Source organism: Somniosus microcephalus, chromosome 14 (genome assembly GCF_052327205.1).
Source record: "Somniosus microcephalus isolate GS21.2 chromosome 14, FLI_Smic_1.0, whole genome shotgun sequence".
Classification (NCBI taxonomy): domain Eukaryota; kingdom Metazoa; phylum Chordata; class Chondrichthyes; order Squaliformes; family Somniosidae; genus Somniosus; species Somniosus microcephalus.
In genome coordinates this window covers 93,517,789-93,544,803 of record NC_141000.1, presented here as the reverse complement: position 1 = coordinate 93,544,803, position 27,015 = coordinate 93,517,789, and the positions used below count along the sequence as shown (strand labels likewise).

At 43.1% G+C, this 27,015-nt stretch overlaps 2 protein-coding genes across 3 annotated transcripts; one reads left to right on the top strand and one right to left on the bottom strand.

Moving 5' to 3' along the window:
* Positions 1–1,396: 1,396 nt before the first annotated feature.
* On the bottom strand, positions 1,397–14,875 carry txnl4b (thioredoxin-like 4B). Of its 2 annotated transcripts, none has more exons than XM_086006940.1 (3): positions 14,783–14,875; positions 4,643–4,794; positions 1,397–1,620 (listed from the first exon to the last, which is right to left on the bottom strand). In XM_086006940.1, the coding sequence occupies exons 2-3, from the start codon at positions 4,762–4,764 to the stop codon at positions 1,455–1,457; spliced, it is 288 nt and encodes a 95-aa protein (XP_085863066.1). In that variant the 5' UTR covers positions 4,765–4,794; positions 14,783–14,875; the 3' UTR covers positions 1,397–1,454. The 2 variants fall into 2 exon arrangements, with proteins under 2 accessions (XP_085863066.1, XP_085863065.1); XM_086006939.1 differs by lacking the exon at positions 14,783–14,875 and adding an exon at positions 11,942–12,176.
* Positions 12,255–19,343, top strand: trmt10c (tRNA methyltransferase 10C, mitochondrial RNase P subunit). Its single transcript, XM_086006937.1, has 2 exons — positions 12,255–12,741; positions 14,770–19,343. The coding sequence occupies exons 1-2, from the start codon at positions 12,467–12,469 to the stop codon at positions 16,169–16,171; spliced, it is 1,677 nt and encodes a 558-aa protein (XP_085863063.1). The 5' UTR covers positions 12,255–12,466; the 3' UTR covers positions 16,172–19,343.
* Positions 19,344–27,015: the final 7,672 nt, after the last annotated feature.

Sequence of the window (27,015 nt, the reverse complement as noted above, 5' to 3'; positions counted from 1 at the left end):
TTTACCTTCTTAGCTGCCTGCTGCACCTGCATGCTTACCTTCAGCGACTGGTGCACAAGGACACCCAGGTCTCGTTGCACTTCCACTTCTCCCAATCTATTGCCATTCAGATAATAATCTGCCTTCCTGTTTTTGCCACCAAAGTGGATAACCTCACATTTATCCACGTTATATTGCATCTGCTATGCTTCTGCCCAATCACCCAACCTGTCCAAATCATCCTGGAGTTTCTCGGCATCCTCCTCACAGCACACACGCTCACCCAGCTTTGTGTTGTCTGCAAATTTGGAGATATTATATATAGTTCCCTTGTCTAGATCATTAATATATATTGTGAATAGCTGGGGTCCAAGGACCGATCCCTGCGGTACCCCAATAGTCGCTGCCTGCCACTCGGAAAAAGACCCGTTTATTCCAACTCTTTGCTTTCTGTCTGCCAACCAGTTCTCTATCCAAGTCAATACCTTGCCCACAATCTCATGTGCCATAACTTTACACACTAATCTCTTATGCGGGGCCTTCTGAAAGTCCAAATACACCACATCCACTGGTTCACCCTTATCTATTTTACCAGTTACATCCTCAAAAAATTCCAGTAGATTAGTCAAGCACGATTTACCTTTTGTAAATCCATGTTGACTTTATCCGATCCTGTCACTGTTTTCCAAGTGCTCTGCTATTACATCTTTTATAATGGACTCTAGCATTTTCCCCACTACCGAGGTCAGGCTTACCGGCTGTAATTCCCTGTTTTCTCTCTACCACCTTTTTTGAATAGTGGGGTAAGATTAGCTACCCTCCAATCCATGGGTACTGTTCCAGATTCCATCGAATGTTGGAAGATGATCAGCAAAGCATCTACTATATTTAGGGCCACTTCCTTAAGTACCGTAGGATGTAGATTATCAGGTTCTGGGGATTTATCGGCCTTCAATCCCATCAATTTCCTTAACACCATTTCCCTACAAATACTGATTTCTTTCAGTTCCTCCCTTTCATCAGACCCTATGTTCCCTGACATTTCTGGGAGGTTATTTGTGTCCTCCTTTGTGAAGACAGAACCAAAGTATGTATTTAATTGGTCTGCCATTTCTTTGTTCCCCATTTTAAATGCCCCTGATTCTGGCTGCAAGGGACCTACGCTTGACTTCACCAATCTTTTTCTCTTCGCATATCTATAAAAGCTTTTACAGTCAGTTTTTATGTTCCCTGCAAGCTTACTCTCATATTGTATTTTCCCCTTCTTAATTAATCCCTTAGAAACTGCAGATTGAATCCTTTCATCATGATTCTTGAAAATCTCTTCCAAGAAGTTTCCTGTCTATTAACAGTGTGGACTATGTAAATATTCAATCAAAATCACAAAGCTCTTTAAATAAATGGAGAACATTTTGCATCCTGTTTTCAGTATTTACCATGAGATCATTGCAAAGCACAAGAAACAGCCAGTACATTTAGATGCCATGATAGAGGAGGTCATACTTTGGAATATTCCTCGGATCAATAGGGCTGTGCACTATTAGCTTTCCACGCATCGCTCCACGGAATATTACTTCAATTAAATCTATGAAGTCTTGCTTTGTTTTGAAACACCCAACAAACTTTGTATGATCTGGAGACCTAAAAAACAGAATACAGAGTCTTTATCATAGAAAAACATCCCAAAGCATTTCACAGAGGTGTATTCAGGCAAAAATGGACAGAGGCAAAGAAGGAAATATTAGGAAAGGTGATCAAAAGCTTCTTCAAAGACCTGGGTTTTAAGGAGGAGAGGCAGGTGAAAGGGTGGAGGGGTTTAAGGGAGAGAATTCCTAGATGGCTGAAGGCACAGCTGCCAATGGTGGGGGCGAATGCATTAAGGAATGGAAATTTAGGGTGGAGGGGTTGGAGATAAGGAGCGGGAAGCTCATGAAGGGATTTAAACACAAGGATGAGAAATGTAAATTTGAGACGGTGGTAGGGGTGATGGGTGAGCAGGGTGTAGGTTAGGATATGGGCAGCAGAGTTTTGGATGAGCTGAAGTTTAGGGAGGCGAGAGGGTGGAGAATGCGAGCCCATCCAGCAGAGCATTAGAATAGTCAAGTCTGGACTGGATGAGGGTTTCAGCAGCAGATGGGTTAAGGGAGGGGTGGAAGCAGACAATGTTTGAGGTGGAAGTAGGCAGCCTATGTGCTGGAGAGGATATGGGGGCAAGAAGCTCTGCTTGGGGTCAAATAGGACACCAAGATCGTAAACAGACTGGTTCAGCCTCAGACAATAGACAGAGAGGGGGATGGAATCAATAGCAAGGGTTCGGAGCTTCTGGTGGGATCCGAAGACAATGTCTTCCCAATGTTTACCTGGAAGAAATTGTGGCTCATCAAGACCGGAGATCGGATAAGCAGTCTGACAACAAAGAGGTAGTGCAGGGGTCGAGAAAGGTGTTGAAGAAGTAGGTCTGAGTGTCATTAGCATACATATGGAAGGCGGGGCTGCAGGTAGATGAGGGTCAAGGACAGGTCCTTGGGGGATCTGGGGGCAACACTGCAGGGCTGGGAAGAAATACCATTGCTGGAGATGCTCTGGCTATGACTGGATAGGTAAGAGTGGAACCAAGCAAGGGCAATCCAACTGAGCAAGGCAATGGAGGAAAGGGGTAGGAGAGGAATGGTGAGGTTGACCGTGTCAAATGCTGCAGAGTAGTCGAGGAGGAATAATCCACCATGGTCACAATCACAGATGATGTCATTTTGACTTTGGTTCGGGCCGTTTCAGTGCTGTGGCAGGAATAGAAATCTGATTGCAGAGATGTGTACAACATCGAGGTGTAAGAAAGACGGGCACTGATTTGGGAGAGACAACAAACTCAAGAACATGGGATGGTAGTTTGCAAAGATAGAGGTGTCAAGGGTGTTTTTTGTTACCTCTAGACTTGACTATTCCAGCGCACTCCTGGCTGGCCTCCCACATTTTACTCTACGTAAACTTGAGGTCATCCAAAGCTCGGCTGCCCGTGTCCTAACTCGCACCAAGTCCCATTCACCCATCGCCCCTGTGCTCGCTGACCTAAATTTGCTCACAGTTAAGCAACGCCTTGATTTCAAAATTCTCATCCTTCATTTTCAAATCCCTCCATGGCCTCGCCCCTCCCTATCTCTGTAATCTCCTTCAGACCCACAACACCCTCCCCCACTAATTTCCTATGTGGCTTGTGTCAATTTTTTGTCTTATAACACTCCTGTGAAGCGTCTCGGGACGTTCTACTACATTAAAGGCGCTATATAAATACAAGTTGTTGTTGAAGGGGTGAGACGCTATTTTTGAAAGTGCAAGGGTCAATACCTCAGGAGAGGGGACCATTTACAATGTTAGCTAGCATGGGGGGGCTATGAAGAAGGTTGAGTGCTCAGCAGTGTAGTGGGACTAGGGTCAAGGGCACAGGAGGTGGGTCTCATGAACAAGATGAGCTTAGAGAGGGCATTGGGGAGATAGGAGAGAAACTAGAGAAAAACATGGGTTCAGGGCTAGGGCAGGAAGAGGTTTGACTTGGTGGGCAAGGAGAATGGGGGTGTGGGAGCAGAGAAAGCAGCAGAGGCAGCTGAACAGATGGTTTTAATCGTAGTGATAAAGAAGTCCATGAGTTCCTCAAGTGTTGTTTGGAGGGGAGGGGAGAGGTGTTTAAGAAGACAGTAAGTAGTAGCGAAAAAAAGCCAGGGGTTGTCTATGCTCTCCAGGCTGATCCTGGAGTAGTGTGTGGTTTTGGCAGAGGAGGATACAGCTCAGTAGCACTTGATGTGATCCAGCCAGGTCTGGTGATGGATAGTTAAACCAGTTGTGTGCCAAATACACTCAAGTCTGCGCCCCTTGGGCTTGAGGGGTCAAAGGTGGGGTCCATACCAGGGGGATTGACAGGGATGGGAGAGAGTAAAGGTTTTCCTGGGGACGAGGGCATCAAAAGTGGAAAAGAGGGATTGGTGAAACACATCAGCCACTGCAGAAGTATTGTGGCGAATTGAGGGCCAAAGACTACACAAGGATAAGTGGTCATTTGTGGTGTGATTTAGCAGATAAAAAAGGTAAAATGTGAGCTTTACCACAATTATAGATTGAGGAGTAGCTAACAATTAAAAACTAGAAAGATTTTAAGCAGTTGTTTTCAGTTGAAAAAACTATGCTATTGTTTGCCTAGTTTCAATCGATTGCTACCCCCAACAGATGCAAGGAAAAGAGAAAAACAGCTCCTCTTAAACATACTGCTCCTCCCATTCAATATTAAACAAGAAATAACACAAGGATCAGTGTTTACTGAAACCGTACACACATGCTAGCCATTAATTGGTCCAGGCAGCGGGCGGTCGAGGGGGTCGTTCAGCCAGATTGCCTGCCTCTCTTCCGCGGCCATGTTCGTGCCCGGGTGGCCCTGGAGATGGAGCACGCGGTGTCCGCCGGCACGCTTGAATATTTCCGCGACCGGTGGGCGCCGCAGGGACTGGAGTGCATCATCAACCCGGACAATCAAATTTTAATTTAATTTGTTTAAGTTTCATTTGAAGTTTGTTTAATTTACAGTCAAATTTGTTTACGTACCCAACAAAAAGAGTACACACATACTAGATGCAATTGTATTGCACCTCCACATTTTAATTGTAGCAAGGTATCTTACCCATAATCCACTTTCATGTGTTGGCCATTGAAGAAAAAAACTGTGGAAGGAATGAAGCTGATGTCAAAGTAGCGAGTATATATCGGCACACTGTCAACGTCCACCAGGTAAATGGCTGCCATTTTACTCAGATCATCAGCAGTCTTTGCAAGCTAGTGAAACAAAGATGAAAAAAGAGAACTTGATATTAAGACCTTACTAGAAGGGATCAAGGGATATGGGGAGAAAGCAGGGACCGGGTACTGAATTTAGATGATCAGCCATGATCGCATTGAATGGCGGCGCAGGCTCGAGGGGCCGAATGGCCTACTCCTGCTCCTATCTTCTATGTTTCTATGATACTTTTACCGCAATAGGAAAATTATTGTAAACATGTTGACAAAGATTTAAACATTAAAATATAATGGGTTGGGGCAAATAATGAGTAGAAAAGCTTGAAATGTAACCTACCAGAAAAATGATTTTTTTTATAACAATAAATCTAAATATGGAAGTTTAATTAGTCTGGTGGGATGCTTAGTAGTCTGCAAAGTGAACCAAACCTAGGTTGAAATCCCAACTTCAGCTGATATTTACATTTGTGCATTTCCTAGTCAGTAATTTACAGATCTCAGCCAAGTTGCCTCCTCCAACCTTTGAGTTAAGGTGATCTGCCGAATTAATAGAGTGAGGAAAATGTGGTATAATTCCCATCTTCAGTTACACTTCAGCAATCCCTCATGGCATTGGCACAGACCACAAAGGTATCCAGAGTCAGGGATACAAGGCATTCCAGCAAAGGCATTTTAAGCACAAAGTAGCTTCAAATGTCATCAGAACATTTTATAGAAAATTGCCTCAGGGAACATTGAAGGGAATTGCCCCGAAAATGGAATATACTCTTTTTGAGAGCATGCCTTTCAGGAACTTCTTCACTTACTGAGCGTACCTTGAGGGAATAACAGGTGCTTCTGACCAAATGATTCATAAATATGGATTGTATACAATAGGCTGCTGTACTTTGATATATAATTTGCCTAATGGATACCCAGGACTGATTTACTGAGGGGTTTAGGCATCTCAAATTACAAGAACAAGCCTTGAAAGGTTAATTCCCCGAGAATCACTTTCCAAGCATTTTTCATGATGTATACTGCGACTCTCATTACATCAGTTTTATTCCTTTTTAGGTAAGTTGTAGTTGGTGTGTGGTGGGTGTTGCAGGTGACAGTGATACATGATGACATGAACACTAAAGTTCTTTTTACCACAATTTTCTCCTTTCCCTAAAAGTGTTGACTGCTTGCTGAGGTACAGTTCCATCAGCACTCTTGCCCAAGTAGACATTCATTTATGTGTCATAGTAAAACATTTAAAAACCTAAACGTGCAAGGGCAAGTCTAACTAACAGCAAACACCGTTAGATGCCCTTTTATAGCAAATTATGGCCCAATATTTGCATTAACAACTTGCATTTATATTGCGCCTTTAATGTAGTAAAACATCCCAAGACTCTTCACAGGAGCATTATCAAACAAAATTTGACACTAAGCCACATAAGGAGATATTGGGGCAGATTGGTCAAAGAGGTAGGTTTTAAGGAGCATCTTAAAAGGAGGAGCGAGATATAGAGGTTTAGGGAGGGATGCGCAAGAAGCCAGAATTGGAAGAGCGCAGGGATCTCAGAGGGTTATAGGGAGACAGAGAGAGGGAGAGGTGAAGCCATGGAGGGATTTGAAAACAAGGATGATGTTAAATCCGTGTATCTTAAGGTATGGTGTTCTTCAATAAATAGACGGAGACTGCAGATGAACAATCAACAGGTGTTTACTGGATGAGGGTATTCTAAAAACTAACAGTACAGATCCCTACTCAGGGTATATATACAGGTGTGGTCACTGCCGGTACTACAGTATACAGGAGCTGTAAAAGTAGTTCTCCTCTTAAAGGTACATACACTACAATTCCTCCCCTTTCAGATTAACAGTACCATAACATTCAATTAACAGTTAACACTTTTAACACGCACATTAACTGAAATAGTCCATTTATAGATTCAGTCTTTGGGGCGGCTTCCTGATCCTTTCTGGATAGCGCCTTTCCTGAGTGTCTTGCTCTTGGTGCGGAGGCGATCTGGCCCCCTGTCGTCGATTAGTTCATCAGCTTCCGATGCTACTGTTTCTGGGGTAGATGCTACCGGTATGTCGGGTTCATCACCAGGTACGGGAGACATGGGGTTGACTCGTTCCTGTGACGCTAAGACCTGGTCGACATGGCATCTCACAATGTTCTCCCCAACATCCACTGTGTACATTAGTGGCCCCTGCCGTGTGCATATCGTTCCTGGTTGCCATTTCTCTGTTCGGGAGTCGCGAGCCAAGACTGGTTGTCCTACATTGAAGCTCCTTGTCAGCTTCTCATTGATGTGCTGGAATTGCTTATTCTCAACATTTCTTCGTACATTAGGTCTGAGCAAATCCAGACGAGATCTCAACCTTTCGTTAAAGAACATCATGGCCGGGGTCTGGTTGGTAACTGCATGTGTCGCATTTCTGTAGGCTAACAGGAAATTGTCCACCTTATGCTGCAGTGGAATGTCGTCATCGCACATGGCCCTTACTGCCTTTTTAAAGGATTGTATGAACCTCTCAGCCAATCCATTTGTGGCTGGATGATACGGGGCGGATGTGTAATGCCTTACCCCATTCCTTCTCATAAATTTCCGAAACTCTTCGGACACAAACTGTGGTCCGTTATCAGAGCAAATCTGCTCTGGCAAGCCGTTCCTGGCAAATATGGTCCGTAGGACTGCAATCGTTTTCTCCGTGGTGGTGGAGGACATTTTGATCACCTCAGGCCATTTCGAGTGCGCATCCACTGCTATTAAGAACATTGAGTCCATGAATGGACCAGCAAAATCAATATGCACCCGTTGCCATGGAGAGGAGGGCCACTCCCATGGGTGTAGAGGGGCATGTGGTGGTGCATTTTGGACCTTCTGGCATCCTGAGCAGCTCTTTGTTAGGTCCTCGATTTGTTGATCGATCCCCGGCCACCACACACGCCCTAGCAAGGCTTTTCATTTTCACCCCTCCCAGCTGGCCTTTGTGAAGCTCATTGAGCACTCTCTCCCTTAACTTAGGTGGAATTACCACTCGGGATCCACACATCACTGTTCCCTAGCATACTGACAGCTGTTCTCTTCTGGATGAGAATGCTGGCAACAGTGAGTCGCCATGTGTTGGCCATCCCTTCACCGTCAAATCATATACCCGAGACAGTGTCGGATCATTTCGGGTCTCCTTCTCTATATCCACGTTAGTTACTGGCAAGCGTTCAATTATAGTTGAATAAAATATTTCGACAGGGTCCACTGCTGGTACTTCCTCCGCAGTAGGCAGTGGCAGGCGTGATAGCCCATCAGCGTTTCCATGCTGTTTCGTGCCCTTATACTCTATTTCATATTGGTTCGCCCCTAGAAAAAGGGACCATCTTTGTAGCCGTTGCGCAGTCATCACCGGAACGCCCTTCTTTTGATTAAAAGATGGAGACAAGTGGTTGGTGGTCAGTCAGCAAGGTGAACTTCTGCCCGTGCAGATAATAGTTGAACTTTTTCACTCCCCACACTAGGCTGAGGGCCTCCCTGTCAATCTGGGCATAGTTGCGCTCGGCTGAGGTTAGTGACCGAGACGCAAAGGCTACTGGCCTCTCCAACCCGTCTGGGAATTTGTGCGACAGCACCGCTCCAATACCATAGGGTGATGCATCACACGCCAACCGAATTGGTACTGCTGGGTTGAAATGAGCCAACACCTCTTTTGATGTGATCAATGCTTTGCACTTCTGGAAAGCTCGTTTACATTCATCATTCCACTTCCATGGTACCCCCGTTTGCAGTCGGGTGTTCAGTGGGTGTAATACTGTAGACAAATTTGGTAAGAACTTATGGTAGTGGTTCACCAGCCCGAGGAACGACCTCAGTTGTGACACATTTTCCGGTGCTGGAGCCTTGACTACTGCCTCAATCTTTTCAGGGGACTTATGTAACCCCTCTTCATCAATAACGTGGCCACAATACGAGATCTGCTTCTGGAAAAACTCGCATTTGTGGCGATTAGCTCGTAGCCCATATTCCTTCAATCTAGTGAGCACCTGCTCCAGGTTGGCGAGGTGATCACTGTCATTTTCGCCAAATAACACTGGGTCCCTGGAATCCCTTGCAGGACTTGATCCATTGCCCTTTGCCAAATAGCCGGAGCTGATGCTACCCCGAACACCAGCCCGTTGTATTGGTAGAGACCTTTGTGAGTGTTGATCGTTAGGTATTGTTTCGAGGCTTCTTCTACCTCCATTTGCAGGTATGCCTGGGCCAGATCAATCTTAGTTAAGCGTTTTCCTCCAGATAGCGAGGCGAAAATATCTTCAATCCGCGGAAGCGGATATTGTACCGTGTGAAGGACTAGGTTCACTGTCACCTTAAAGTCCCCACAGATGCGAACCTTCTTTGGTTCCCCAGGCGTATTACTCAACGACCTCTTCATTACAGGAACGATGGGTGTAGCCCACTCGCTCCAGTCCACTTTGGACAGTACTCCTGAACGTTCCAACCCTTCCAGCTCTGCTTCGACGGCTGGGCGGATCGCATAAGGCCTTAAAAAACTTAGGGCTTGCATTTTCCTCTATTTTGATCGTTGCTGTGATGCCTTTTAGTGTTCTGAGTCCCTCCTGGAACACTTCTTGTGCGTCAGTTAGCATTTTTGAGTCGTCCAGGTGTGACGTCGTCATTCTTTTTGGCCTCTACCGTCAGTGCCTGTATGGAATGCCAATCTAACTGTATCTTCCGGATCCATTCACGTCCTAGTAGTGGTGGTCCTCCATCTGGCAATACATATAGGTCCATTTTTGGTGTTTCCTTGCCGTTATATATAACGTTCACCCTTATTTTTCCTTTGGGGTAGACTTTTTGCCCCGTGTACGTCTTCAAGACAATCTCTGTATCTCTCAAGGGTATATGTGAGAATAGCCGCTTGTAGTCCCTTCGGTTTATGACTGTTAGGGCTGATCCTGTGTCCAATTCCATTTTCACTTGGACTCCGTCTATCTTGAGCGTGACCCAGATAGTTTGGTGATCCTCCATTTTGATTACATTATGTAGTTTCAGACAACCCAGCTCCTTGCTTCCGGAGTCTGTATCACTTTTCTGTTCGTCTGAACTACTCTCCGTCACCTTATGTACCTTTTTGTACTTCTCCTGTGGAGATTTCTTGCTGCTGGTTTTCTTTCCCGACCTGCAGACTCTTGCTATGTGTCCTGCTTTTCCACACTTGGTCCTTGAACCAACAATCCTTCTGGTCGTGCGTTGTTCTGCCGCAGTGATAACACTTCTCTGCTCCATATGACATTTCATTTGTGCCATATTCTTGCGGTCTCCGTTGTATCTCTGCAGCGCCCCATGCGGCTGCTTCGTGTGATACTGCTATGCTGAAAGCCTTGTCCAGCGTAAGATCCTTTTCTGATAAAAGCTGTTTCTGGGTTCCTTCACTTTGAAGCCCACACACAAACTTGTCCCTTAACGTATCTGCTAGTCCCATTCCAAACTGGCAGTGTTTCGATAGCTTGCGCAGTTCCGTTAAATACTCAGCATTACTTTCGTCTTTATGCTGGTTCCTTTTGTGAAACTTAAATCTTTCTGCTATCAGCAGCGGTGTGGGGTTTAAGTGGTCCTGTAGGATTGCCACTATGCTTTCAAAATCCTTATCCACTGGCTTCTCTGGGGTTACTAGGTTTCGCAGTAAGCCATACGTTTTTGCACCCATGGAATTCAACAATATCAGTGCTTTCCTGGCATCTGGCACTTCATTCGTCTTGCAGTATACTTCAATGCGTTCCACATATGTCGCCCAATCTTCGACTTCATTGTCGAACGCTGTGACACTGCCACTCTTCGGCATCCCTGGGTGTGGTTAGACTGGCTAAAATGGCGTCTCCCGCGCTCTCCCTTCTTCCCCGCTGGCTCAAAATGGCGTCTCCCGCGCTTCCCTTTCTTCCCGCGCTCGCCCTTCTCCGCTGCGGCTTCAAAAATGGCATCTCCCGCGCTCTCCCTTCTTCTCCGCTGCGGCTCAAATGGCGTCTCCCGCGCTTCCTTTCTTTCTCCGCGGACGCTGCTCAGCCCTTGAGCACTGGCTGCGCTCTGCGCGCCTCTCTCGTTGCCGCCGCTCGGTCCTGAACCCCAGCTGTGCTTTACCCTCTCTCTCTTTTTGTTTTCCGTCGACGCCGCTCGGTCTTCAACCCCCGGCTGCGCCCTGTGCGCTTTACCCTCTCTCTTACCCCGTCGACGCTGCTCGGCCTTTTCTGTGCCATCGGTCGGCTCCAGCCGCCGCTGTCCGGGAAGGGTCTGCGCCGTACCCGTTGCCAGCCTGTTGCGCTGGATCGTCGTGACTGGAGAACCAAGCCCAGCTCTCAACAGCCTCCTCTGCGATGCTCACTCTCTGCTGGATGACTGGGCGGTTGTTCGTGGTCGACGCCCGTGCTTCTGGCCTCGACTTTCTTCCACTGTCCTCCAGGAGCGAATCCCTGGGAGGAAATGCAGAGTTGCAGGTAGGTTCGAATCGGCCTCGTCGCCACTGTTAAATCCGTGAATCTTAAGGTATGGTGTTCTGCAGTCTCCGTCTATTTATTGAAGATGAACAATCAACAGGTGTTTACTGGATGAGGGTATTCTAAAAACTAACAGTACAGATCCCTACTCAGGGTATATATACAGGTGTGGTCACTGCCGGTACTACAGTATACAGGAGCTGTAAAAGTAGTTCTCCTCTTAAAGGTACATACACTACAGATGAGAATTTTAAAATTGAGGGGTTGCCGTACCGGAAACCAATGTCGGTCAGCGAGTGAGCTCGAAGTGTCTTGCCATGTCAAAATACTTCAAAGCTGCACACATAACGAATCACTTTTGAAATGCAGTGACTGTTGTAGGTAGACAAACACTTTGACTGTTCTAGGCAGTCACTTTGCACACTGCAGCACGATACAAACAGGCACAGGATACACTTAATCTGTCTTTTGTGGTTTTAGCATTTTAAGAAATGGGGCCATTTTTCTTTAGAAGTGGCAAACGATCTCACTCGAACGATCTTCAACACTCCCTCAGAACTACACTGAACTGTCAACTCAGAGTATATAACCTTATGATTTAGAGTCGAGAATTCTGATCCACGCTGACACTATAATTCACTGGTGACAGTGAAACATGATGAAAATAATTACTTTAAAATAAACATGTGAAACAGGCTTGTTATGTTTCGTGACAGTTCTTACAATTTCATCCAGTTGTAAACAGACCGTGTCCTGGTCGCGGCCAAAACGCAGAACCAGCACCCTCTCCGCCACGGTCTTTATAATGTGGTCAACATCTTTCTTAGTTTGTAACTTTGGCAAAAAAAAACTCATTCTCTCAACTTCAAGAGGAAAGGCTAATTGAAATAAAGAGTTCAACTAAAGTTCACTCAGCAAATTAGGCGGGGAAAGACAACGATGAACCGGATGTAAATCCTCGGACTACTTCAAAATAATTCCCCTGAAACACACTTCTACAAAAAAAACTACATTTTAATTAACAACGTGATTACATGATTCTTCAAAGTTTGCCGTATTAAATGAACTTATATTCGATTAATAAACGGTATCACAAAATATATATTAAGCACTGACAAATATTTGCGGGTGAACAAGGATTGTCAACTTGAAAGGTCTCAAGTTCTGCGTAAAATTAAATCAGGCACGTGCAACATTCGATTACTCAGATGATAACGCTGCACTGTGCTTTTATTATAGTGATTGCTAATGAAAAGGATTCTACAGGTAACTAGTTATTTGGGGAAACTTGCAACAGTAGTGCTCAATTTAAAAACAAAATCTGCCCGGTTTGATGTATGCAGTGTTCAGTTTGAAGGTGAAGAGGGGAAGTGGAAGGAGGCTGGAAAGGGATGGACAGGCGCATTGAGCTTCCTTCCGCGTGAAGGCGGCTGGAGTTTCACTGAATGGGATCCGGGCAAGATTCTATCTGCCACATTCTACATTCGAATTTCCACCCCAGACTTCATTCATTTCTCTGACAGGTTAGCGCGGTTCTATTTATTCCTAATATGCAATCTCCATTTTTGAGTAGTCTGCTTATTAATTCCTTTTGTATTTATTTAATTAAGATTTAAATGACTATGTAGCAAGGCAAAACAGTGTAGAGCATTTTACACCAATATTAATTGATATAAGAATGTACAACATTGTCTATGCCTTTCTTTCCTGGTCTTCTCACCACCTCCAGAATCGAGCTCAATGCCCAGTCTCTGCTGAGTTCGCTAATCTCAGCTGGCCAGCAGTTGAGGTGCTACAACTGGATTCACTGCCCATAGGCTGGGGAGAGAAGAAAATCACCCAAAGTTCTTGAAGCTAACTGCAATCCAGTGACTCCCATCGGAAAGGCCACCTGTGTTGGGTGAGGACAGGATCAGACTCTGACGATGTTTCTGGAGATCGAATATCCTGCCAACATTTACTGTCTGATCTCCAGTGAAGAATGTCCATTTGGATGAGTTACCATCCAGCACCCATTAAACCATATTCCAGCATAAGTTAGTCTCTCCAAGAGAGGAGTGAAGAAAATTGGGAGGGGTGAAGAAAGTGTACTTGGTAGAAATGATTCCTGTGCTCAGTTTAACCTTAACTTGCAACAAAACTATTTAGTTCATCTATATACATTTAGATCTTACTGGATGAGGTGTTTAAATACTACATATAGTAAAATTTCTATACAATTCTGTTCAGATTTATTACACATAAATGGGGGTTCCTCTGCTGGTTCGATGAGTTTATGCAGTGAGTAGCAGAACCATACAGGTCAGGGAAGGACCTGGGTTGATCCTTAGATTGTGCAGAGTTAGCTGAGGATGTGATGGGAGTGCTACGGCTGGCTTCAATGTCCCATGGTTAGGAAGAGAAAATCAGCTGGATTTCATGCTCTTGATTACTGTCTAGAGATTCCTGTTGGATGTATGCATGAGTGGATGTTTGGCAAAGACAGGATTTGGCTCAACTGCTGATGCTCACTGTCGAGGCTCACACATAAATAATGGTGAGATACCAGAGAACAACCAGTACTCGTGGAACTGTACCTTCAGCAATAAATCAATGCCTTCAGGGAGGGAGGGCTGAGAAGTCAAACTGGCAAGGAAAAAATGGACAAAACTCTTGCAAACTGTGGAATAATGATTGTGCAAAGTGGTTGCATTTTGATGGTTTTATTCTGTTATTTTTGAAGTCCAAAAAGTATATATTTTTAAAATATGACAAAATAATGGATAAAATAATCTACATAAGAAAGCATGAAACTAGAAAAGCTCATTTTGGCCATCATCATCTTCTACAGTCTATGTACAATTTACTTTTTTTTTTTGTACAGATTACTTCACACAATTAATCTCTCAAGGAAAGGTTTGTCATAGTTTTTCCCCTGCCCTTTCAAAGGTAACTCAAACAAAACTTGAGACTATCAACATGGAGCAAATCTTTGGTACTGGATTTTCAGTTGTGAACCAGCCCTGTTCCCGCTTGCCAAAAATGGAAATGGAAAAAGTGGCAAACTCCATTTGTCATGCGTCCCTCAGGAATCACTGCAACAACCAAATTTTTCCTTTTATTTTATTGGACTAAGATAAATGTCAGATTACTGAGTTTGCTATTCCATTTTTTCACACTCAGCCAATCAACTATCAGAAATCACCTGGAAGAGCTGATTTCACAACAGGTATAATGAGCACTGGCTATAAATATAAAAACAACTTGTGTGAAGCCCTGCCATCAAAAGGATAAACATTTAAAGTTAAAGCAATTACGGTGTTCTGCTGTGCCACAATTCAGATGTGCTACCAGTTGTGAGGGAAATCACAAGTTGAATATAGAGTGTGCAGTCAGAATTTTGGCAGTGCCCATGGAACAAAAGGCTAACAAGCTATGTTGTTTTACACATCCAGGGTTTTGAGGATATGGAGAGCTCTGTGTTTCAGCCCAAACAGATTTAGCAAGCATTTGATAACATTTAATTTGGAAAAATCTTTCATAATCCTCATAATACTTTTATCTAATTACAGGATCAAACATTACCCTTGGATTTCTTCGAACATTGTTGGAGATTATTTGGATTTCAGGAATTTGTTATTTGAGTATAATATGTGGCTCCACGTTGCCCATCTCTTGCAAAGCTTTGGTAGGCACTCCACTCTTCAAATAAAGACTCAGGTGAAGAATAAAGTGGGTTTGGCCAGGTGCCAATTTACGCCACACTGCAGGACACTGATTTTGACGCCACGTCTAAAGAATGAAGAAACAAAAGTCAGCCCTGATAAACTAGATTTAGATATTTGGAAGACAGTCATGAGAGAAAACGCAACTGAAGCGCCCAAACCACTCCCCTCTGAAGATCTTGGGGACTCATTCCTTGCTGCCACAAGGGAATTGGTTCAAATGTGGCAACTAGCTGGGAAAGCCGTGCCAGAGAACATAACCGATGAACAGCTGAGTATAGTTCAAGAACTACCTTCCAAATCTGCCAAGAAAAAATATCTTAAGTACCTAGCAATCAAAGAAGGCAAAAAGAAAGCCACGAAGGAAAAGCAAAAATTAAAGCAAGAAGGAGCAAAGCTTCTGCAGAAGGAAAGGGAAAGTGAGGAAGGAGTTGCATTAAAGAATACTTTTCTCTTACAATTCTGGCAACGGTCTTTCGACACAATGTACAATTGGAGGGCAGCCCAGTCTATGACGTTTGGTCAGCCACTGGTATTTGATATGAGCTATGAAAGCTACATGGCCCGTCGAGAAATGGAGAATACTGTCTCTCAACTACTGGAGTGTGAGGGGTGGAACAGAAGATCTTTGGACCCATTTCACTTACATTTCTGTAACCTTAGCCCAGAGGGAGCATATCATAAGGAGCTTTTGAAACGTTATGGTGATGCCTGGGATAGACTCTTGATAACTGTAACAGAAAAGTCATATGTTGACATTTTTCCCAAAGACAAGCTTGTGTATTTAACTGCAGATTCACCTTCCATATTGAAGACTTTTCAGCATGATAAAATCTACATCATTGGATCGATTGTTGATAAGTCAATTCAGACAGGATTGTCCCATGCAAATGCAAAGCGTTTGAAGTTGGCAACTGCACGCCTTCCTTTGGATGAGTATTTGAAGTGGGATAGTGGTGCAAAAAACCTTACATTGAACCAAATGATCAGCATTTTGTTGACTGTGAAAGAAACTGGTAGCTGGCAAGAAGCTTTCAAGTTTGTTCCAAAAAGGAAACATGAAGGACTTTTACCAGTTCCAATAGTACAGAGATACTCCAGTCGAACCAAAAGTCACCAGAACAAGAAGACAATTAACAATGAACCAGAAAAGAGAGCCAGGTGGCAAAAGTCAACTTTAAATTCAAATCGAGCTGTAGAAAAATCTTCAGATAATCATAAAAAGAGATGGTGGGTGAACGAAGATTGAAGATCCTTAAAAAATTTTAATTCTGATTTCGATACAAGAAATAACTGATTTTCATGTTGCATTGATGACAAAATATGTAAATTTGACTTATGCACATCTCCCCACCCAAATGCACAGATTATAAACCATAATTGTGAGGAAAACTATAATAAAGTAATAAAAGTTGCATGTTTAGCTCCCTGGTGGGGCAGCAAGTTATTCAGTGAATAACTGAGCCATAAATACTGGGAAGGTTCCAGGTTTGATCCCTGGTCAGTGTGAGTTAGCTGATTTCAGCCAGGGCTGTGTTGCAATCGGCCTCGTTACTTCAGGGTTTTGAGTGAGAAAATCATCCAGGATCCATCTAATTGCTATCCAGCAACTTGTACTGGCAGTGAGGATAGGATTAGGTTGGCTGTGATTTCCGCCTCTCACCCCAGTAAACAACCTGGCAAGGGTGTTACTTGAATAATAACCACTTGGTCAAGGAACTGGCAGACAACCAGTGCCCACAGAACCATATCTTTCAGGAGAGAAAAACTGCTGTAGAAAATTAGTGGGGGATAAAAGAATATGTTAAAAAAAAATTGCATCTGTATTGAGTTAGTCAGTATTACCCAGAATAGTTAAGTGGGGAGCTGGGGGCATTATATTTGACCTCAGTATCCCTCACTTAGAGAGGGATAAAAATCAAACAAGCTTTTCACTGTTGATTGCTGTCTAATGACCCCTATTGAAATTGCTTGCTTGTGAGGTTATGACTGGGCTTATGTGATAGTTTATACAATCACTTAGCCTGCTGACATTCACTGACTGACTAGACTCAGCTTATCCAATGTAGTCATTCTACTATCAGGATTGCTGGTATCTGTGGAACTTTATTGCAGTATGAGTTACAGTATTTAGGAAAGGAAGAGTTGCAAAGGAAAACTGGAGACAAGGAAGAAAAACAAATTACACCGGGGAAGCACTACCACTATCACGGCAGTCAAGCTCAAATGTCTATCGCCCATGAGGCTCAAGCTGACAGTCACCTAGCTGGCAGTTAAAAGTCCATTATTATACCATAATAAGTCACTTTTTTGTAGGTTTTTTTGCAAGTGATTAACTGCTACAAAGCACACACAAAATGTACAACATCTTCAGTAGAATGACTACATCCAACAAATAAAAAGAGGTATTGGAGAAAGCTCCTCCAATTTTCATGATGTTATTACTGCTTTGAGAAGTTGACAAACATAAACATTTGTAGACAAAAACATGCAAAGGAAACCCAACAATATAATTTTGATGGAGACATTTTTTAGTCTTCATTTTGTTTTAGTATCTTATTAAAAACTTAAATTCTACGTGAAAGGAAAAAGGTTGAAGGGAGCAGGATGGGTAAATGCGATTAGAACTATTTACTCGCATGGAGGGAAAACACTGACAGACTGGTTGGGCTGAATGGCCTGTTTCCATGCATGCATGTATGAAGTTGTCACAGTAAATCTGGTTGGGATATATATATATATATATACATTTAAAAAAAAAATTTCATTTCAAGAAACTGAACATTACAAATAAACAGAATTTGGAACAGAGAAACATTTAGACATTAACAATGCAGACAAAAATCAGGCATTGATTTTCAGACACATTTTAGTGGTGCATATTCTCAACACCGCATTTGCTGGAGGCTACATTGAGTGCATAGTTGTGTATATTTGTACAATAATTGAATACTTTTGACATCCGGCAGTCGTGGGGTGGGAGCAGCACAGCTAGACAGAGACACTCACACCTTTTCAAGCGGTGTTTTGAGTTGGGTGACTTTTTTGTACAGCTGGTCTGTTTTTATGTAGTTATTTCTATGTATGTATGTATATTCTGGAAGTATAAGGCTCTAGGTGCCTAGTGTCTTAAGCTGCAGGACAATTCACTTAAATTACTATAAGTGCAGATTTTCAGAAAATCACAGCGACGGATTTACAATGGAAACTGTATTTGCAGCATCACCTAGAGAAAGAACTGGTACTGCTGGTAGATTTTGCCATCGAGGCTGCCAAAGGGGTTTTCAATGCACTTCGAAATGGAATGCTGTGAGCCCATTCATTGACTTTTAATATGTAATAGAGATTAATTCTATTCTTTTCTGTGATTTTTCTCATACTGTAATTTGCAATTTTGTGAAGTTAATCTTAGAAAACAATTATGATGAAAAACCTGTTTATTTTATTTAAAAAGTCCCAAAAAAGAGTTTTAACTAGTTTACCACAAAATTGCACTTACTTATGTGGAATGCTTTGATTGCATAAAAGCAAATGACACAGAAATATACGTAATGGTTCTATATCCGAACACAACTGGTATAATTACTTGCTTTTAAATGGTGCCTTTTAATGTAGAAAAATATTTTCAGGTGCCTCATGGAGGAGAAAAGGCATGCATATGAGTATTTTTGGGAGAGTTAGGAGAAAAGATAGCTCAGTTAGAGATGGGTTATGAGAAGGCTTTTAAAGGCAGGAAGGATGTAGCGAGGGTTAAGAGTTTAGGGATAGCATTCCAGAGATTAAGGCCAAAATGCCTGAAGTTTCTGCCACAAAAGTTAGGGCAGGGGAGGGGGAAAGAAGGCCAGAGCCAAAGGACCAGAGGGTGCAGGAGGGATTGTAAGGCTGGAGAAAACTGTAAAGATAGGCTAGTGAGGTTATGAAGGAATTTATAGATCAGGCTCAAAAATTCAATCTATTGGGAAAGTGACGGGAGCCAGTGCAGGTCAGCATGGGAAAGTGAGGCATAATGCAGGACAGGGTGCAGGCAGTGGAGTTATGGAGGGTGGAAATTGGGAGACCAGCATGGAGGGTGTTGGAGAGAACTACTTTAGATGTGACAGCGTGATAACGGTTTTCGCGGACTGTGGGCAGTGTTGTGATGGTGGAAATAATAATTATTGATATTATAATATGGGGTTTAAACCCAGCTCTGGGTCAAACAATGGCATGATTTCATACAGGAATTCAACTGTAATTAAAACTTTTAACTGTAAAAGCAAATAAGTGGCCTGGAATTGTATGTGGCATAACCAACTTGATAAGTCCATGAACTCAACCAAACAAAAATGAGGTTTGAGCTCCCCCGATAACCTAGTAGTAAAGGCACCGTCTGGCGTAGCAATAACCTGTCCAAAAAGAAAGACTTGCATTTATATAGCGCCTTTCACGACCACTGGACGTCCCAAAGCGTTTTACAGCAAATTAAGTACTTTTGAAGTGTAGTCACTGTTGTAATGTAGAAAACGCTGCAGCCAATTTGCGCTCAGCAAGCTCCCACAAACAGCAATGTGATAATGACCAGATAATCTGTTTTTGTTATGTTGATTGAGGGATAAATACTGGCCAGGACACCGGGGATAACTCCCCTGCTGTTCTTTGAAATAGTGCCATGGGATCTTTTACGTCCACCCGAGAGAGCAGACGGGGCTTCGGTTTAACGTCTTATCCAAAAGCTCCCTCAGTACTGCACTAGTGTCAGCCTAGATTTTTCTGCTCAAGGCTCTGGAGTGGGACTTGAACCCACAACCTTCTGACTCGAGGTGAGGGTGCTACCAACTGAGCCACTGGCTGACACTTTACAGACCAGAGGGTCTGAGGTTTGGTTCTTGATCTCAGCTGGACATCCATTGGGTTGCCACAATTGGCCTAGCTGGGAAGAGGAAAAATTGGTCAGCTGTCCTGTAGAAAGTGCAAACGAGCATCAAGCAAGAACACACTCATGCTCAGCTGAGATTCCCTTCATGGTAAAATAGCCTGCCAGCATTCATAATGTAAGTGCACATAGGAAGAATGTCCATCAGGGAGAACATAAGAATGAGGAGCAGGAGTAGGCCATAGGGTACCTTGAGCCTGCTCTGCCATTTAGTAAGATCATGGCTGATCTTCGACCTCAACTCCACTTTCCCACCTGATCTCCATAGCCCTTGATTCCCCTCAAGTCCAAAAATCTATCTCGGCCTTGAATATACTCAATGACTCAGCATCCTTTGGGGTAGAGAATTCCTTTCTCGGATAAGGAGACCAAAACTCTGCACAGTACTCCAGGTGTGATCTCACCAAAGCCCTGTACAATTGTAGCAAGGCTTCCTTACTCTTGTACTCCAACCCCCTTGCAATAAAAGCCAACATGCCATTTGCCTTCCTAATTGCTTGCTGTACCTGCATGCTAACTGTCTGTGTTTCCTGTACGAGGACACCTAAATCTCTCTGAACACCAACATTTAATAACTTTTCACCATTTAAAAAAAATTCTGTTTTTCTATTCTTCCTACCAAATTGAATAACCTCACATCTCCCCACATTATACTCCATCTGCCACCTTATTGCCCACTCACTTAACCCGTCTATATCCCTTCGCAGGCTCTTTGTGTCCTGCTCACAGCTTACTTTCCCACCTAGCTTTATATCGTCAGCAAACTTTGATACATTACACTTGGTCCCTTCATCTAAGTCATTAATATAAATTATAAATAGCTGAGGCCCAAGCACTGATCCTTGCAGCACCCCTGGGGTGTGACTGCCTCCTGGATCAAAGTGTCCAGGTAACTCTTCCCCCTCCCTGATGCCCCGCAATGTCTGCACCTCAGACTCCAGCTCAACAACTCTCAGATGAAGTTCCTCGAGATGCAGACACTTACTGCAGACGTGGTCGTCCGGGATCCCGCTGCACTCCACAAACTCCCACCACCTGCAGTCGCGGCACACCACCTGCACTGAGGAAGGCTGCTGTCATCCATGAAACCATGGCCCAGCAAGAGTCAGTTAGTACCTTTGGGAGAAAATTGGGAAAATGAAGCTCTTCAGGGAAGAATGAGTCAAGCTGGGTAATTGTTACTTTTTGGGTTTTGTAAACACTGCTTGCTGAAATGGTGTGATGGTTTCTGTTAGACAACCATGACTGTTAGGACATGAAATCTTCATCTTTCTCTTTCTGCTCTTATCACAATGAATGCAGTCAAGGTTTAACAAGTTGCTTTGATTACAGTAAATTGCTCACCAGAATTTACATAAGTTTATCACTGTCAAAATATGAAAAAATAACACATGCCAAACCAGCATCATACAAGCTAAAACAAAACTAATTTATATACCATTTATTTATTATAATAGCAAAAGTTAAATACTATATACCACAAATAGCAATTTATAATGCATATATATCTAGAGCATCCATTTAAAAAAATCTTTTAAAATCTGTGTAAACCAGGCTGATAAATTGGTTGTAGGTTGCAGAATTTTCATTGCAAGTTATAAAACATCAAACCAAGAAAAAGGCTTTTGTTAAAGACAACTGAAGTGGCAAACAAAAAGATGGAATTACAATCTGTCTCTAATTGATCTTTTTAAATCAGTACAAAGAACACAGATCAAATATAAAACCATGCAGTGCAATGGTTTATTTGCCATTTGTACCATATCCCCATCATAACTTTAACCTCCAACTTATTTCTGATCCATAATTCCATCCAAAAATAGTTCCGAAGACACAACGTCAATTTCAATTCAATTCAGTCTCCTCCGGGCAACACAGCAATCAGGCAGGCAGCTCCAGCTAGAAAGTTGGTTTTAAAATATTGCCTGTAAACTCCATTAACACAGTTGAAGCCAATCATGTCTGCCAGCAAAATTGTTTTTTATGGCTTTTTTATAATGTTCATCAGTTTACAAGCTGGAGAATTTCTCCCACGTTGATATGCACCTGCTTGGCTTTACCTTTCCTTTCTCCAGTCACAAGTTAATCAGTTACATCATCCGGACCTACCTGTCTGCAAATGTACCTGGTATGGTTCACCCCAAACAGCCTGGCTGGATAAAATGATTGCTTCTGGTGTTCTGGTTGTGCTCATGAACCTCCTCGCAAGTGCTGCAATTCTGACTGCAGAATACTCACAAAAGCTCATGGACCTTTGGATCCACTAAAAAAAATTAGCAGTTGTTCCAATAGAGTCTTTCAGGTCTTCCTTTTGTGGTCTACACAAAACAACAGTCTCTGGAAATATCACAGCCGCTTACAGGGAATTTGTAAGCCAAATGCTTATGAAGTATTGTTGTCTGGACAGATACTTTTAATCCCAAGTGGAACTCCTAAACCCAGAAAGTTCCTCTAGTTTTAAACCCATAATTCCTTTGAAGATGTAGCTGTCAAATCAACTGTAATTAAAGCAATAATATTGTTTTGATGTGACAACAGAACAAATTCACTTTTTTTAGATTACAATTGTGTAGTTCCCATGGAATGTTAACAAAACACAAACTAAGATGAAAACAGAAAATGCTGGAAACACTCAGCAGGTCAGGCAGCATCTGTGGAAAGAGAAACACTTTAGCTAAGGTTGCAGTCAAACATTAATATCTGTAGGGCCCTGAGATGCTATTCACAACAGTTTAGAGCATGCAATCTAACTAACATTTGGATAAACAATAATTCTGTAGCTGTCAGTCAGACAAATTGTCTCTGAGCAGCTATTTTATATTTTAACAAAGTGAGCAGAATCCATCTTGGACCTGGTTTACCACAACTTTTAAGCATACTTACAAACCTAATAGGACAAAATGCCTGTCTTTGTAACATTCTCAAACATCTCAATGACCATTTACATAGAATAATTGCCTGAAGCCACGTTTGGAACAATGTGTGGCCCAATTGTAAGGGAAGAGTTTCTAATATTTGAGAAAAAGGACTGTTTCATTTCTAAGTGCATATTAAGTCAAAAAATGATTGAAACCAGAACAAAAGCCAAGAACCACACGATCAGCCAATCCATTACTACTCCTCTGATAACCTACTTTCCTGTTGCTGATCCAGGATGAATCGTCCTGGATAAGCCCATAGCTATCCTCTTTGCCTCTCTTGGCATTCTGCAAAAGGACCCATTTGAGGCACCCGTTATTGCCTCCTTTACAAGCAGAAACCCCAACTGCCCTATTTTCCCTTCTTGCTAACCTTTAGCCCCAAGAGGGCATGCTAGGCTATATGTCCCCAATTTCCTTACCGTCCTGCTCACTCCACCCACTACCTCAAATTCTGCCAGCTGATCAATAATCTGCCCTTCTCCACATTTCCTGCCAGAATGTTCATTCACTTGTGAACAAGGCTCTTGTCATCACAACCTTATTGTTGTCAACTGAATTAACGTCCTAGCTTTGACTGAAACTTGGCTCATGGGTGGCAACACCTTGTCCCTTAATGAAGCCCCTCCGCCTGGCTACACCTTTCTACCACCCTCACCGGCCAAAGCATTATCAAGCTTCACTCTCCTCTGCCAAAACCTCTCACTCCTCCAGGATCATCCTGGAGAAGCAAATGTAACCCCAGCTTCTTTTCTCCACTACCAGGGTCTGGTATTGGAAGCATGTGTAGGCCAAACTGTGTAGAAGTGGCAGGTTCCCATCCCTGAAGTGCCAGCCCAGATTTATTGAATTTCATTTCATTACTTGCTTTAGGGGATTTGTGCATCTACCTGAGAAGGGGCAGACGGTGCCTTGGTTTAATGTCTCATCCGAAAGACCATAGCCACCACAAACAAAAACATGCTGGAAACACTCAGCAGGTCAAGCACCATTTGTGAAGAGCTAAGTGAGTGGAGTCAAAGGAAAAGTTGTTCAATGTGAGAACAAGTTTAGCCGGTGGAGGGAGGTGCTGGTGGATGGGGACTAGTTGGGTCACTGTTCAAGGAAGAACCAGAGGACCCGCTGGCTGTCCTATGAGGGATGGAGGTGTAGATGGACCATACGTTCATAATGAAAAGAAGACGATTAAGACCACAAAACTGGAATTTATTTAAGTGGCAGAGGCCGTAAGAAAAGTCATGAATGTAGGTGAGTAGGGATTGGACAAGAGGGCAAAAGAGAGTTAAGATAAGAGAAAATTAGGTCAGTGGGACAGAAGCAGATGAAATAATGGGACAATTATATTGATGTATCTTGGGGGCAGAGTTATATGTAGGCTGTGTGAGGTTAGGGAACTATGAGGTTGGAGGCTGTGGGTGGAAAATCGCTAGAGGAGATAAAGTCAGTAACGGTATGGGAAATGATAGCTTGGTGTTCAATAGTGGGGTTGTGGTCCAGTGGGAGATAGGAGGAGTTGTTAAGAGAGTTGATGTTGAACCTTGGGCAGTCCTTCTGCTGTACAACGGTGCTCCCTCTGTCAGTGGGTTTGATAATGATGCAGAAATTGGACCTGAGAGAATGGATGGCTGCAAGTTCAGAGGGAGATAGAGGGAGTGGAGTGGAGAAACTGACATGGTCAATATCATGCTGGCAGTTCTCAATTTAAAAAAAATCGACAGACTGGTGGGAGTAGTCCAGGTAGATCAGGGAGGCTGAAGACCGGAGAAAGGGTCAGATTTGCAGGGAGAAACCTCTTGGCCAAAAACCTAGGTATGAAGGCAAAGGCGGCTGAAGAAGAGCTGAGCATCAGATCGAGCTCAGAATTTTTTGAGGTGCTGTCAGAGAGGGATGAAGCTGAGGCCCTTGCTGAGGATGGATTGTTTGGGGTCAAAGAGAGGAAGATCCAAGGGGATAGTGAAAATATGACGAGGGATGAGATTGGAAGGACAGAAAGGGTTGCAAGAATGTGAAAAGGAAGAAGAATCAGAAGATAGGCTGGCATTCAAGAGTTGTTGAAGCATACGGTTCTTGCTACCTGAAAGGAAGAAAAAAAAATATTTTTTAAAGCGCCTCATTAGACGAGGAATGATACAGAACTGAGAACCAGGTTAGCTCTGAAATAAAGTAAGTCGGTGCTGATGAAGAGACTGATCGAGACCATGTACCATGTGGCGGCGTGCAGTGGAGGGTGGATTTCACGAAACAGCGATAGTAGTGATTAGAGGAACATTACAACAGAAGATTGGTTATCATGGATTGATCTGAAACGGGAAGGGTACAATTTGAGCCAGAATCCATGTAGAATTAGTTGAAGCTGTAAACGGGCGTTGAGAAGAGATGTGACTGTGAAAGCAATTCAGCAAATAAATCACCAAAAACAAGGGAAGGAGATGGCAATTAAGGTGAAAAGAGGCCAATGGAAATCACGTTGAAGAGAGGAACAAAATTTCTTCAAGTTAGGCATTCCTGGAAGAAAAGTGCCAGTGAATTAAACAGTATAAACAGAAAGCTGCAGATGCTGGAAATCTGAAACAAAAACAAAAAAATGTTTAAAACACTCAGCAGGTCAGTCAGAACCTATGGAGAATCTTCCTCGACAGTGGGCACTGCAGGAAATAGAGTGTCTAATAGATAACACACAATAACATTATGATTTTAGTTTTATTTTCCTTCTGGTTCTGTTGAAATTGAACTTTATGTTTCAATTCTTTTATCAGTTATACCTCCTTAAACCAAAAGGGCATGTGCAAATGTGTTTCTCTGTTCATGACACTGGGTTGCCCCACTGCCATCTTAATAGATCAATTAGAAAAGGCACTTTACATATTACAAGTGACTACACTTCAAAAGCACTTCATTGGCTGTGAAGCGCATTGGGACGTGCTGAAGTTGTGAAAGGCATTATATAGAATTAGATAGAATGTACAGCACAGAACCAGGCCATTCAGCCCAACTGGCCTATGCCAGTGTTTATTCGCCACATGAGCCTCCTCCCACCCTCTTCATTTCACCCCATCGGCATAAGCTTCTATTCCTTTCTCCCTCATATGGTCATCTAGCTTCCCCTTAAATGCATCTATGCTAATTGCCTCAACTACTCCTTGTGGTAGTGAGTTCCACACTCTAAACACTCTCTGGGTAAAGAAATAACAACAGAAAATGCTGGAAAAACTCAACAGGCCAGGCAACATCCGTGCAGAGAAAATAGAGTCAATGTTTTGGGTGAAAACCCTTTGTCAAGACTAAAGAAGCACAAGAAATGAAATAGATTAAGAGGCCAGGCTGGAAGAGAACAAAAGGGAAGAGACATTAATTTTATTATGTCTCTTCTCTTTTGTTCTCTCCCAGCCTGGCCTCTTAATCTATTTCATTTCCTGTGCTTCTTTAGTCTTGACAAAGGGTTTTCACCCGAAACGTTGACTCTATTTTCTCTCCACGGATGTTGCCTGGCCTGCTGAGTTTTTCCAGCATTTTCTGTTGTTATTTCGGATTTCCAGCATCTGCAGTATTTTGCTATCGTACTAGTGTCTGGGTAAAGAAGTTGCTCTTGAATCCCCTATTGGATTGATTAGTGACTATCTTATATTGAAATGCAAGTTCTTCCTTTCTTCTGTGATAATCAGTGTTCCTCTAATCACTGCTGTTCTTCCAGAACAAGAAAGTTGACGTTTGAGGTGTGGAGCTTTCATAGGATTTAAAGCACAGAAACAGGCTATTTGGCCCAACCAGTCCATGCTGGCGTTTATGCTCCACTCAAGCCTCCTCTTGCCTTTCCTCATCTAACTCTATCAGCATAACCCTCTATTCCCTTCTCCCTGATATGCTTATCTAGCCTCCCCTTAAATGCATCTATACTATTTGCTTCAACCCCTATTGCATTTCTTAGTGACTATCTTATATTGATGGCCTCTAGTTTTGCTAATCCCCACAAGTGGAAACACTCTGTATCTACTCTATCAAAACCTTTCATAATTTTAAAGACCTCTACTCGGTCACCCCTCAGCCATCTCTTTTCGAGACCCAGCCTGTTCATCCTTTCCTGATAGATATAACCTCGCATCAGAAGGTACGATTGAAAAGGGTTGCTATAAGAACATAAGGAGGAGGAGTAGGCCGTATGGCCCCTTGAGCCTGCTCCGCCATTCAGTAAGATCATGACTGATCTTCAACGTCAACTCCACTTTTCTGCCGGATCCCCTTATCCCTTGATTCCAAAAATCTATC